At 43.9% G+C, this 14,869-nt stretch overlaps 1 protein-coding gene and 1 long non-coding RNA gene across 12 annotated transcripts in view; one reads left to right on the top strand and one right to left on the bottom strand.

The window, feature by feature from the left end:
- The window catches only part of SPIDR (scaffold protein involved in DNA repair), a 469,038-nt gene that overhangs the window by 425,969 nt on the left and 28,200 nt on the right, over window positions 1-14,869 (top strand). For all 11 annotated transcript variants that reach the window (XM_051844476.2, XM_008255503.4, XM_070076568.1 and 8 more), the window contains 5 exons: window positions 3,773-3,860; window positions 4,956-5,096; window positions 5,188-5,247; window positions 11,446-11,656; window positions 12,313-12,465. In XM_051844476.2, the coding sequence (XP_051700436.1) occupies window positions 3,773-3,860; window positions 4,956-5,096; window positions 5,188-5,247; window positions 11,446-11,656; window positions 12,313-12,465 (653 nt within the window). The remainder of the gene's footprint in view (window positions 1-3,772; window positions 3,861-4,955; window positions 5,097-5,187; window positions 5,248-11,445; window positions 11,657-12,312; window positions 12,466-14,869) is intronic.
- The window catches only part of LOC108176496 (uncharacterized), an 86,124-nt gene that overhangs the window by 58,471 nt on the left and 12,784 nt on the right, over window positions 1-14,869 (bottom strand). The window contains exon 2 of the long non-coding RNA XR_007919030.2: window positions 11,428-11,505. This is a non-coding gene — a long non-coding RNA (uncharacterized lncRNA). The remainder of the gene's footprint in view (window positions 1-11,427; window positions 11,506-14,869) is intronic.

Here is a 14,869-nt window from a genome sequence, read left to right on the forward strand (position 1 = left end):
GATTCATTTTCGATTCTCTTTATATACAGAAGATCAGTTTAGCATACATTAAGTAAAGATTTCAACAGTTTGCTCCCACACAGAAACATAAAGTGAAAAATACTGTTTGAGTACTAGTTATAGCATTAAATCTCAGTGTACAGCACACTAAGGACAAAGATCCTACATGAGGAGTAAGTGCACAGTGACTCCTGTTGTTGACTTAACAAATTGACACTCTTGTTTATGGCATCAGTAATCACCCTAGGCTCTTGTCATGAGCTACCAAGGCTATGGAAGCCCCCTGAGTTCACTGACTCTGATCATATTCAGACAAGGCCATGGTCAAAGCGGAAGTTCTCTCCTCCCTTCAGAGAAAGGTACCTCCTTCTTTGAAGACCTGTTCTTTCCACTGGGATCTCATTCGCGGAGATCTTTCATTTAGGTGGGTTTTTTTTGTTTTTTTTTTTTTTGTTTTTTTTTCCCTAGAGTGTCTTGGCTTTCCATGCCTGAAATACTCTCATGGGCATTTCAGCCGGATCCGCATGCCTTAAGGGCTGATTCTGAGGCCAGAGTGCTGTTTAGGACATCTGCCATTCTATGGGTCTGCTGTGTATCTCACTTAACATATTGCATCATTCTCTCCCTTTTTGATTCTATCAGCTAGTATTTTCAGACACTATTCTTGTTTATGTGATCCCTTTGACTCTTAGACCTATCAGTTTGATCAATTGTGAACAGAAATTGATCACTGGGACTAGTGAGATGGCATTGGTACATGCCACCTTGATGGGACTGAATTGGAATCCCCTGGTATGTTTCTAACTCTACCATTTGAGGTAAGTCAGCTTGAGCATGTCCCCAAATTGCACATCTCTTCCCTCTCTTATTCCCACTCTTATATTTAACAGTGATCACTTTTCAGTTAAGTTTCAGCACTTAAGAAGAATTGTGTATTGATTACAGTATTCAACCAAAAGTATTAAGTAGAACAAACAAAAAAAATACTAAGAGGCATAACATATCAAGTTGCTCATCAACAGTCAAGGTGAGGGCTGATCAAGTCACCGTTTCTCATAGTGTTCATTTCACTTTAACAGGTTTCCTTTTTGGTGCTCAGTTAGTTGTCACCTATCAAGGAGAACAAGTGGTATTTGTCCCTTTGGGATTGGCTTATTTCACTCAGCATAATGTTTTAATTTTTTTTATTTATATAAAGGGGACACATTTCATGTATTTCATATATACAGTTTTTTTTTTTTTTTTTTGACAGAGTGGACAGTGAGAGAGAGACAGAGAGAAAGGTCTTCCTTTTTGCCATTGGTTCACCCTCCAATGGCCGCCGCAGCCAGTGTGCTACGGCCAGCGCATCACGCTGATCTGAAGCCAGGAGCCAGTTGCTTCTCCTGGTCTCCCATGCAGGTGCAGGGCCCAAGCACTTGGGCCACCCTCCACTGCACTCCCGGGCCACAGCAGAGGGCTGGCCTGGAAGAGGGGCAACCGGGACAGAATCCGGCGCCCCGACCGCGACTAGAACCCGGTGTGCCGGCGCCGCAAGGAGGAGGATTAATCTATTGAGCCGCGGCACTGGCTATATATACAGTTTTAAGATTATAATGATACTTCTCACCTCACCTTCCTTCCCTCCCACCCTTCCTCCTCCTTTTCTTTTTTTTCCTCTTAATTTTTTTAAATTTTAAATTTTTTTTTTTTTGCCAGGCAGAGTTAGACAGTGAGAGAGAGACAGAGAGTTACAGAGTTACAGACAGTGAGAGAGAGAGACAGAGAGAACGGTCTTCCTTCCGTTGGTTCACTACCCTAATGGCCGCCACAGCCGGCGCTGCACAGATCCAAAGCCAGGAGCCTGGTACTTCCTCCCGGTCTCCCACGCGGGTGCATTTTCCTCTTAATTTTTACAGTGACATAACAAGCTTAATCCTCTGCTAATATAAAGAATTTAACATTTATACTCATTTCATCATAATTTTATTCTGTTCCTTCACAAAATAACTGAGAATAAAATCCTGCCATAAACTGTTTAGGGCAGGTTTCTGAGCTTAAAAACATAGGTGTTTATGACTCTAACAATACTAAGAATTACAGTAACATCAGATATCTGATGTGTTGGGCACCTACGGCGAGAGTAGAAACCATAATAGTGCTGTCTGTGCTTCATTTCTTTTACTCCTTGCAGTAACACCAACAGCTAAATACCAGTCTCCTCCCCACCCACCCACCCTATTTTATAGAAGGGGAGACACAAAGTCCCATGATTAAGTGACTTTCTCAAGGTTGCACAGTAGCAGAACTAACATAAGACCCATGCAATTCTCCCTCCCTGTTAGCAAGGGGCTCCAGTAAAGGTCAAAGCTGTGCCTTCGAAATGCCGTGAGATCTAACATGAGAACCATGCAAGTTGAATCACACAATGTTTGTCCTTTGGTCTCTGGCTTATATACTTTATGTTAGATAAATTTTCTTATTGTATAAGTAATGTACTGGTGGTTCCTGGCTTACATTGGTTCCGCTGACAATTTTTCGACTTTACAGTGGTATGAAAGTTTTGTGCATTCCGTGGAAACCTTACTTGGAATGTTGAATTTCAGTCTTCTCCTGGACTAGCACTGTGTGAGCAGTCCCCTGGGGGTGCTGGGCAGTGGCAATGAGTGTGCTCCCAGTCAGCCTAGTAGTCACAAGGGGAACAACTGATGTACTCCAGTTGCTGAGCCAGGATGTGTAATTAGATATTTTGGCTGCATTTTCAACTTATTGGATGCTTTTCTTACAATTTTTCAGGGTAAATCCTATTGTAAATCAGGGAGCATCTATATATCTGTTTTTGAATAATATATAAGGAATATATAATCCAAAGGAAGAAAGTAAGAATCACCTCCAAGATCTACTCAGTGCTTTCCCCGCAAGGTTTTTGGTTTTTATTTATTTATTTATTTATCTATCTATCCATCTATCTTTCTATCTATCTTTCTATATCTATCTATCTATCTATCTATCTATCTATCTGAAAAGCAGTTACAGAGAGAAGGAGAGACTAGAGAAGAAGAGATTTTCCATCTGCTGGTTCTCTCCCCAAATAGCCACAACAGCCAGAGCTGGACCAGGTCCAAGCCAGGAGCCTGGCACTCCATCTGGGTTTCCCATATGGGTGCAGGGGCCCAAGCACTTGAACCATATCTGCTGCTTTTCCAGGCACATTTTCAGGGAGCTGGATTAGAAGTAGAGCAGCTAAGACTCCAACCAGGGTCCATATGGAATGCCAGCATCCCAGGCAGTGGCTTAACCCACTGCACCACACTCCAGCCCCTTCTTTTCTTTTGATATATTATGTGAAAGGCTTATGGGAAATGCACATAATGAAAAATCAAGATTTGTTTGCATCAGAAAAAAACTTATCTTTTAATTCCATTTTCCATGAGCTTTTTGAATTCCCTGCTTACACAAATGCATACGTAGATAAATTATAATATGTTGCTTGCTTTTCATTTAGCAAGGTAGCATAAGTATGTTTCTGTGTCATTATTTCTATATTCCCATTTCTAATGACTGTATTTCATTGCATAGGTATGTAGTAATATATTGAACAGACTCCTTGTGCAGTTGAGCTCACACATGTGTTAGTCTGTCTGGGTGTCCTGCGCCTCCATCATCTGGATCACTAACCATGTCCTTAGTGCTACGGATGGTGTCTATTAAGCACTGACTGGCTCACTGAGGAGGCACTGGCTAGGTGGTGTTTGAAGCTGAATCCCTTTGATAGCATCTTTTCTTGTTTTAGGACAGTGGGACTCTTCAGTCTGATTGACACCATATGGCCTCCTGTGATGCCTCTGAAAGCACCTGGCCGCGGCCAGCCCTGTGAAGAGGTAAGCTCAGCATCAAGAGCTCCTGGGAGCCGTAGGCTGCTCTGTGCCGAGTGCCAAACCAGGTGTCCTCATCACCTGCACAGTCCATGTCTCCACGATAGCACAGAGGAGCCCTGCCCAGTGAGTTCCTTTGTCTGTGGTGGCACATGAGTATGAGTCGGAACTGGGATTCAGTTGCACTCATCTCACTGTGTACCCAGCCTCTGGCTACTTTCCCTACCATGCAACATGACTTGCGTCTTGAGAGTAACTGGTAATGTGCACTTAAACTGCGTTCTTTACACTCTGTCCCAGCAGTTAGGGTCTTTGCTCCTTGCTAGACCAAGCACACAGTGTTTGTTTTTCCTGCTGCCTGCCAGTTGCTCATAGAACCAAATAGAACAGGAACTCCCTACAAGCCATGGACACGTATACAATCACCAGGTTACCCAGAAATTCCATTTTCCTGCCTTATCAAATTTCTTGTGGTAGTGGCTTCCAAACAGCAAGATGGACTACTAATAGGTGTGCCTTCTACCCTCCTGAGCCTCATCCAGCAGGCTTGCCAGTGGCTGCTGAGGGCATCTGGTTGAGGTAGTGGCTGACTTCTTAGATCATATGAGGGGAATTAATTTCTAAATGACATAGTACACTCTGAAGAATAGATGTTTTTCATGTAGCCTTCCAGAGACAGTATGCATCTATAAGCAAATGTGCATGTTTATATTAAAAGAGTATTTTTTAAAGATTTTTTTATTTATTTGAGAGGCAGAGTTACAGAGAGAGGGAGAGACAGAGAGAAAGGCCATCCATCTCGGTTCACTCCCCAAACATCTGCAGTGGCTGTAGCTGGGCCAGTCCAAAGCAAGGAACAGGAACTTATTCTGGGTCCCACACATGGATGCAAGGGCCCAAGCTTTTGGGCCATCGTCTACTGCTTTTCCAGGCCATAGTAGAGAGCTGTATCAGAAGAGGAGCTGCCAGGACTAGAAATGGTGCCCATATGAGATACCAGTGCCGCAGGCAGGGGCTTAGCCCACCCTGCCACAGCACTGGCCCTAAAGAGTATATTTTAATAGCATATTTTTGTTCTATCTTTGTCTTTGTGTTGAACAGGTGAAAACTCATTTGCCTCCTACTATCTGTTACATCCTCACTGCACTTCCCAATCTGGGACAGATTGATGTCATTGAAGAGGACCCCCTTTCCAAGCTTTACCAGCCTCCAGTTTCCCGCTGCTTAAGAGAAATTCTTCAGGTAGCATTTTGTTTCTAACAAGTTCTTCAAGTATTTTTGCTGTGTCTGTGTGCTTCATGTCATATTACTAATATTTTTTTTGCCTTTTCAGACTGATAACCTGGGTACCCGTTGCACTTTCTATGCAAGAGTGATCTATCAAAGACCACAGGTAATCAGTTTCTTGCTCTCTCTCCACACCCATCTCTCTGTTATATAAGGTATTAAATTATAAAGTATTAGAAGTTTATTAAAGGATTATCTCAGAAATTAACAAATGCTGCAATGAAGAAGTCTTTTTAAAACCCAGTTATGCATGCTAGAGTGGTAACAGACCCATTCCTGTGTGGGTGTGGACCACCAGTCACTGTGCTGAATACTGGGGTGTAAAACAGCCCAGGCATAACCCTGCCTCTGAAGATTCTTGGCCCAGTCAGGTCCATTCCTTTCTGACATACAGGCTGGCTGAAGGAGGGAAAGAGAAACTCAAACCTTGATTGTGGGGTAGAAGTGGGGATGTCAGCTCTGAGAACCATGGATAGTAAAGGACACCCTGTGTTCCCTGTGAGGCCTTGGCAGTTCTAGGAGTAGCTGCCTGGAAGAGCTTGTTGTTGGGTCAGCCAGAAGCAGATGAGGGAAGATGTCCTTGCAGTCTGAATACACCAGCTGCATTATTCAGGAAACCTCTGCTATCAGTCTAATCGCCTGAGAGGCACAGAGGACACCCTCTTTGTAAAACCCTCATGAGTGAGGTACATTGGGTGCATCTGTTGTGAGTGTCTGCCCCTCAGAGGGCAGCTGTGGTGTCACTGATGCCCAGCCAGATCAGAACACCAGAGAGAAGTCCTGAGAGGAGAAAAGAAGCTAGAGCCGGGGCAGGAGACCTGGATTGGACTGGGCAGGCCTAGCCTGTCTTGGCACATGGGTATAGGGGCTAGGGATAGGGAGACCACAGGCTGTCTTTTAACCAGACTGTGCCTGCCTATCAAGATTGGATACACGTATCCCTGCTTTTCTTTTTGTTGCTGAAGTAGTCTAACACAAATACTGGCCCTTACATTGTTTTACCCCTATATGCTTGCGAATCTCTCTAGAGTGCATGTGCTTATACACAGCAGAGTTCAGCTGCCTATAGGACCACCAATTTCCAAGTACACACACCCACTGAAAGGCCGTGGAGCCTTTCCCTACTACATAAGCCATCTGCAGTTATCTTCTGTATGCATCTATCATGAACAAATCCTTTACATTTCCCTAATCATCCATAGACAGTTGAAGAACAATAACACAACTGGAAGGATATGCTTCTTACCTTCTGAATTATTAGTGAGTTGCATATGTACAAATATCAGCAGATCTGTGTTAGCACAAATGTGTTACATCAGCTTAGCCTGCATGTGTGTCAGGACTAGGCAGCCAGTTCCTGCAAAGGACCAGACTCTCAATACTTCAGGCTTCTCAGGCCATATAGCTTCTGTGGCAACTACTCAGCTCCACCTTGCATTGAAAAAATCAGCCAACTTGTCCTTCAAAAATGAGTAACCCAGGGCTGTCTTCCCAAACCTTTATTTATGGACACCAAAATCTGAATTTCATATAATTTTCACATTTTATAAAATACTCTTTTTTTTCAACCATTTAAAAATATAAAAAACCTTAAATAAATATGGAAACCACACTCAGCTTGCAGGTCACACTTAAACTTGCAAGCCTGATTGGCCCATGGCTTTCTGACCCCTGATCTAGAAGGCAGTTTTGGTATCTCTTGTGAGCTACCCCAGGGCTTTACAGGGAGGGGACAGGCCCTGTAAGGATAAGGTTTGAATATATGGTGTGTCCTTAATTTCCAAAACTGGGGCAAACTAAAAGCCAACTTCATGCTTCTGCACCCACCCAGAGAATGGTGCAGGTGTGGAGACACACTCAGCATCTGGCACATTCCTGTTCTTCCATGGTGGATGGTGGGTCAGGGGCCAGAGGTGGTTCACTATGCAGGTGCTAGATACTACAGATCCAGCACTGTCTTCAGGAGATAAATTGCAAGAAACACAGCTGGTATGGCACACACTTCTGCGCATAGCCTTCCCACTGCGACCAGTGCCTGGGAGGAAGGAAAGCAGGTGTGAAATACACCGAAGCCAGGTGGATGGGAGTGCAGATGTAGATAAAGACAAACTGAGTCATCTCCCTTGCTGGGTGGAGCGGCCCTGCCCTGTCAGGCTCAGTAAGATACACTGATCCCTTCCTGCATGGGAACCAGACCACCACTATGAGCATGACTTTCAGTGGGTGTGTGTACCTGGAAATTGGTGGTCCTTTAGTCAGGGAACAATCAGGGATCAGAACCTAGTTTAATAAATTCCTTGATCCACTAAACTTCCAGGTATCTCCTGTATTCTGCTTTTGTGGGAAGGAGAATCGGCAGAAACCAGGGAGAAACAAGGAAGAAACTGAAAAAAGCTTAGGCCTGGGGCCAGACCATGGCTAAGCAGGTCACCTGCACTTTCTATAGAAAGGGCTGGCTTTCAGAAGGGCACCGTGAGTCACTGCCAGAACTGAATCATCAAAGAAAGCCTGGTAGTATTCCCACTAAGTCATGAAAATGAAAGAAAGGGTTGTTTGTTTTTTTGTTTTGTGTGTTTGTGTGTGTGTGTGTTTTTAACTTTTGTTTTGAGGTAATCATAGACTCACAGTAGATTGCAGATGCACCCTCCCCTTGTCAACATTCCACAACCACAGTTACCACAGTACAAAAACCAAGACACTGACACCACACAATCCAGGGAGCTGATTTAGATTCACCTATCACACATGTACTTGCATGTGTGTGTTCTCACATGTGTGCATGGAGACTTTTGTGCAATGTATTTACACATAGCCTTGCCTGACAACCACTGCAATCTATATTCTCAGCTGTGCTGTCACAAGATTCTCTTGTGTTCCTCCTTTTAACCACACCCGCCCTCTCCCCTGCCCTAACCCTGCAGCCACTTGCTTTCTGTTATTACTATACTTTGTGATTGTTACAGAAGAATCAAGCACTAGGTATCTATGAGTTTGCCATAACAAAGTACCATAGACCAGGAGGCTAAAACAACAGAAATGTGTTCACTCCCACTTCTGGAGGCCAGAAGTCTGAAATCCAGCAGTTGGCAGAGCTGTGCTCCCTCTGATTTCTTTAGAGGAGGATCCTTCTCGCCTCTTCCAGCTTCTGCGGTTTGACGGCAGTGCTTGGTGTTTGTAGCGCTCAGTCTGGTCATGTGGCCATCTTCTCCCTACTGTTCTCACTGTCTTCCCTCATGTCTTGTTCAAATTTCCCCATTTTTAAAGGACCCCAGTCACACTGGGGGCCCACCCTAATGACTTCATCTTTACTGAGTCAAATCTGCAAAGACCCTATTTAGGTCACATTCTGAAGTCCTCAGTTTAGAACTTTAACAAATCTGTTTTGGGTGACACAGTTCAACTCATTACAGATACTTTTGAGGTTGGCTTTTTTCGATTAATGTATTTCTCCAAAGACTCATTCAGAGACTAATAGTGTTAAGCATCTCTGTGTTTCCTTGCCATCCATATATCCTCTTGGTGAAATGTCTGTTCACATCTTGTGCCCATTTTCTAATTAAACTGCTTGGCAGCTTATTGTTAAGTTTTTAAAGTTTTGTTTTGTTTTTTTTTTGTTGTTGTTGTTTTTTTTTTTTTTTTGACAGGCAGAGTGGACAGTGAGAGAGAGAGACAGAGAAAGGTCTTCCTTTGCCGTTGGTTCACCCTCCAATGGCCGCCGCGGCTGGCGCGCTGCAGCTGGCACACCGCACTGATCCGAAGGCAGGAGCCAGGTGCTTCTCCTGGTCTCCCATGGGGTGCAGGGCCCAAGCACTTGGGCCATCCTCCACTGCACTCCCTGGCCACAGCAGAGAGCTGGGAAGAGGGGCAACCGGGACAGAATCCGGCTCCCCAACCGGGACTAGAACCCGGTGTGCCGGCGCCGCTAGGCGGAGGATTAGCCTATTGAGCCGTGGTGCCGGCCGATAAATTGATTATTAATTTCAAAGGAAATTAGAACATTTTGGTTCATCAATGGCTTGAAATAGCCCTTAGGCCAAATCCAGGGTATTTATATAGGACATTTAAAATCTTTGAAGATTATCAGAAAAACTCCCAAACTCAGATAGTTTTGTAGAAATCATTGCCTTTTCTGAGATATATACCAATTTTAAAAATTTTGATTTTACCAGTTGTCCCAAAAATATCCTTAATAACACCAGGGTCCAATACAGGGTCATTAAGTGCATTTAGTTGTAATATTTCTTTCATCTCCGTCAAGTGAAATACTTATTTATTTTGCTTGTTTTATGACCATGGCAATTTTAAAGAATGTAGGCCAGTTAGTACAATGTCCCTCAGTTTAGGTTTGCCTATGTCATCTCCTGAACAGATTCAGATCATGCATTTTGTATAGGAATGCCACATAAATGATACTTTGTTCTCATCAGGAAGTACACAACTGATTTGTCCCAGGACTGTGATATTCTTCTATCAATTGGTTAAGATACTATCTTCCAAGTTTAGATTTTCTACTCTAACTAATAAATATTTCACACTTATTAATTAGTAAATAAGTATTTTGTGGATAGATACTTGGAGATCTTGTAAATATTCTGTCTCTTATCAAACTTTTACACACTCATTTTAACATCTGTTGCAATTCCTGCCCAAATTGATTATTGTACTCTGATAGTGGCTAAATGCTAAATCCTAACTCCAACTTTCTTCTACATTTATGAGCTGGAATCATTAGGAGTTTTCCATTTTCCTGTCTTATTTGTGGAGTCACTTACTTGTTTATATCAATATGGACCAGTATATTTATTTTTTATTCAGTGGGTTATAGTTTGTCACTATTATTCATTTTGATACTCAAGTCTTCAAAGGTTTAAGCTGGCTACCATGTGCCTTGGACATATAATTCCAAATAATTCTTTGAGTACTTCCCTACTTTATGTCACAGTGAGATATTTCAGACTCATCCTTTGCTTTCTAGGGCCTAGGATTCAGGAGATATAAATGGAGCCATGGAAGGCCATAGGCCTGGGGCTGAGGAGTTGGCCAGCTTGAGGTTCGGTTGGTGCTGGTGGTTTGGATGGGTGGTCAGGCTGAGGATTCCATACAGCTGGTCCACAGGACTGGACAGGGAAGGCTACTTGTGTTTTCTTTCTGTGCCCTGAAGTCAGCTGTATCTTCAAGGAATTCTGGTCAGTTTTAAAGGACAGTGCTGTTTAGAAGCCAAGATCTGTTTGGGAGGTGGGATCCCTACTATTGGGATGTCATTGCTGCCTTTCAGTGGACAGAGCAAGGAAACAGATATGTATATATTCATGCACACACAAATCCTTGTCTACTTCTATATGTCCATTCATCTATCTAAAGCCATGATTTCATACCAATATCTCAAACTCTAGACCATTACCACAGAATTTATTCAAGACCTCTCTGTTTCAATGTGTAACTCCCTTCTCCAACAGTGAGAAACCTGGCTGTGTTTTCCTCAGTATTACCTATTCAAACTTCCAGTGTGTAATCGCCCTCCCAACCATGCAGACTGCCTCCTCTATCCCAACTTACAGCTCCCAACCATGCAAATAGTTTTCCCTGTCCAGTCCTGTGGACCAGCTGTATGGAATCCTCAGCCTGACCACCCATCCAAACCACCAGCACCAACTGAACCTCAAGTTGGCCAGTTCCTCAGCCCCAGGCCTATGGCCTTCCATGACTCCATTTATACCTACCAAATCCTAGGCCCTGACCAAAGGGCTGAGCCAGAATGCTAGTTTAATGGAACCTGAAAAGGTACTGCAACTTTTGCAGATAAGGAAAAATGAAAAAAAGTTACAATAAAAGGAAAAACAAAAGAAAAATGGTTGCACATACAATAATTATGTGACACCTGCTCTATACCAATGCTGTACAAAGCCTAAATGCAAGTGAGATCTATTCCTAACCATCAGGAAACTTACAACTACCTGGAGGGAAGAAAATGGCTTTTTAGGTATATAAACACAGGGTCTGGAAGAAAAGAACAGTGAATTCCAACTGAGTAAATCAAAAGACCTTCTACTGGGGAAGGATGGACTATACTCCAGGGAAGGAGTCTTGTAGACAGGTACAAGGTTGGAACACTCAGGGCATAGGCATTGCCATGGAGGCCAGGGACCAGGATGTGAAGTCTGTTGTTTGTTTTAAAGTTTATTTGAAATAATATCTTAAACTGTTAGTGTTAATAAGAGTCCTCTAAGATCATTGATTCTCAATTCATAATTTTAGGTATGAGAGTAGTTAAGTCAATAGTCCTTACCTTGTCTTCAAACTGTAGCTGAAGAGTCTGCTTCTTCTGGAACAAAGGGAGATTTGGCTGCTGGTTACAGACATCACGCTGCAAGGAAAGGATAAGAGTGACCCCCGCCTTCCCAAAACTCTGCCAATCTGCGTGGCCCCCTCCTGTGTGCTGGACCCAGAGGTCCTGGAAGCACTTATTGCAGCTGCTTCTCCCAGCATCCTCTTCAGGGACGCTCTTCAAGACCAGGGTATGCTTGCTTCTTCTCAACAGCTTTCACCTGGGGCAGTTGATCAGTGACCACAGAATTGCTTTCTGGAGCTCCTGGTTGCCTTCATCCTACCTTGGCACTGCTGGCACCTTCAGGAAGCCCAGTGCAGACATGGCCAGTTAGATGGGAGAGGCCCATGTCATAGCCCTGGGTTTGACTAACCCCACTGGGCAAAACCAGCAAGAGATGCTGACTTGCCTTGCTGAGATGCCACCAGCCATCCCATGATTGTCTGTTGGTGGCACCCTGCAAGAGCCACCTTAGGTCATGTCCTACAGCATTCCTTTTTAAAACAAACCAAAAGCTAGAACATTATAAACTTAGATGCTTAAATCAGTCAGCCTTCTTTTTCCAAGGATCAAACTAATATCCTTCCTGAACTGTATATATATTTTCATTGAGATTTCTCATGCCACAACATTTATCCTTTCTAAATTGAATGTGATTCTAGAATGTATGTGCTTTTCTAGCCTGGCTCCAGCACATCACATGTGCTGCTGGACATGGCCTGGCATTAGGAACACATGGGCCCACACCTGCACCTTTGTGCCTCCATGACCCCTAAGAGGGCTTTACTAGCATGAGGACTCACTGTTTTCCTCGGTGCTTCCATAATCTGAAGTGTCTGTTGGCAGGTCGGATTATCTGTGTTGAACGGACTGTCCTCCTGCTTCAAAAGCCCCTTTTGTGTGTGGCCTCTGGTGCTGCTTCCTGTGAGCTGATGGACCCTGTGATGCTCGATGAACTGGACTCTCTCACGCCTGTGAACTCCATTTGCAGCGTTCAAGGTGGGCAGCATCTGTTTGGAAATGCTTTTTGTGCTTTCTTAAGTATTATGCTGTTTTATATCTGGTTACTTGTTTAATCAACAAGTATTCGCTGAGCATCTACTATGTTCCAGGCATGGATTACACAGTGAACAGGATGAGAATAAATTCTTGCCTCTGAGGCTTATAATCTGCATCAAACGACTTAAATCACTCAGTGTACAAACTGACAACAGGCTACATCATTCTGAGCACTCCAGCTGCCATAATCCAGTCCTCACCCTGTCTGGGAGGTCAAAGAAGATCCCTAAAGACAAGATTGACCTGAGGTCTGAAGGATTAGGGTGAGAAGTTAGGTCAAGGTGGTGGCAGAGAACAGGACTTGTCAAGACCACTGGTAGGAGGCAGCTGGTAAGCAGTGCTGCCCAGAAACAGGCAGGAAGGTAGCTGAACAGAGAGAGAGGGATTATATGGGACTAGAGGGGCCAGCTTAGCATCAGGAGTGTGCCTGTGTGTTCTCATTTACATCCCTGCAGAGCAGAGTGGAGGGCTAAGGTGGCAGTGGTAGTAGAGAGAAATAGACCCAGTAGAGTTAGGGAAATTAACTGGTTGATCCCAGAGAAAATGGGCCACAGTCAGGCAGAGAGGACATGTGCGAAGACCTCTGAGTTTTAAGTTAGACAGGGAAGCAATGAAAGTTCTTTCCACTGAAGTAAGATGTGATGGACAGGAAGGACAACTTTTTTGGGATCATATCAGTTCTGTCATGTTGTGTGGCTATGATGCATCTAAGAAGGAGATGTTTTAGTAGCTTGTTGGATGTGTGAATCTAGATCTGAATATAGCATTAATCTTTTCTTTGTTAACTTTATAAAATGTTTTAATAATGCATGTGTCTTGGAACTAATGAAAGATGAGCACAGAGAGGTGGCACTGTTCTGCATGTGCCTGCTGTAGCCATGTGCACACCGTGGAGGGAGTTTGTGCAAATGGGGTGGTTTGATACCCAGTATCTGTCATTTACATCCCTCACTTAGTAGTGTTGCAGAGCTATGTGTCCAAGTGGGTGGAGAAGGTTACAGCTACAGAGGTTTAAATCATAACGTGGTTTTTCATGATTAACACTTTCACAACATAAAGTTTTGAAGGTTTGTCCAGGAGGTAGCATGTATCAAAATTTTATTCCCTCTATAGTGGAATACCATTCCACTGCAGGGACATACTGTGCTTTGTTTATGTTTTAATCAGTTGCTGGACATTTTGGTTGTTTCCACTTTTTGGCTCATGTGAAAAAAGGTGCTATGGAGATTCATGGGCATGAGTATTGTTTTCAAATTTGGCGTCATATCTAACAATGGAAGTGTGAGTCATAAGGTAACCCTGATAGCCTTTTTGAAGAATGCCACAGTGTGTTCCAAATTGACCACATAACAGGTTTGTATATCTTTAATAGCAAAAGATACTATTGTATAACTTCCCAGAAAGTATATAGCAATTCAAACTTCTCAGTGTAACATCTAAGAAGTTCTGTTTTCCTCACTCTTGCCCACCACTAGTTCTTGATTCTCTGTATAGTTTTTGCTGAACAAAAAACCCTGTGATCTCACTGTTGCCGTACTTCACATTCTGCTTGTGTGGTGGGGCACTTGTTCACTGTATTGAGACCATTTGAGTTTTCCCTTCTGTGCATCTCCCTTTGGGGCTAGTGCAGAATCATAAAAGTGAAGGCAGGAGTCAGAGCACAAGGGCCCTGCTGGCTCCACCCTGAAGCCGTGGAATCTAAGGGGCTTCCACATTCTCACCTGTAAAATAGAGAAAATAGAAGTGGCCTCAGAGCATTGTTGAAGATTACATGAGACGATGCACTCGCACTAGCATCGCAGTCCAGTGGAGAAGGTAGATGCCACTTCTGCTCCCAGAAAGCAGCAAGGGTAGGACAGAGGGCTGATGGCTGGGTTCTGAGGAAGCTTTGCTAGGGGTGAGATACAGCCATGAGGGCCACAGGACAGCAGAGCCTTCCTCTCCAGCATGAACCTATGGTACCTGCTGCACAGCTCCCTGATGAGGCTCATCATCTTTGAGCCCCATTTATTAAGTAAACAACAGGCAATTCAGTCTGTCACAAAGTCTGGTCCTGGTCCCTGGGATTGAGATTTCAGACTCCTGACATCCAGTTGTTGGAAGGCATCACACCAAAGGCTTTGTACCAGGAAGGATGTGCTGCCTTCGAGGCCGTGGTTAGCTTTACTCATCATGGCACTTCCTAGAGTGAGGGAGGTCCTGGGGCCGGCACTGCTGAGGCCCACCATAGTGTAAAACTTCTGCAGGAACTGTGGCCTGGTGTCTGCATAAACCAAGGGTCCCAAGTGCAGGGATTCCGGTCACTTAGACCACACTGCAGATACAAAGTTTGTGCCTACTTCTA

This window comes from Oryctolagus cuniculus, chromosome 6 (assembly GCF_964237555.1).
Source record: "Oryctolagus cuniculus chromosome 6, mOryCun1.1, whole genome shotgun sequence".
NCBI classification, from domain to species: Eukaryota; Metazoa; Chordata; class Mammalia; order Lagomorpha; family Leporidae; genus Oryctolagus; species Oryctolagus cuniculus.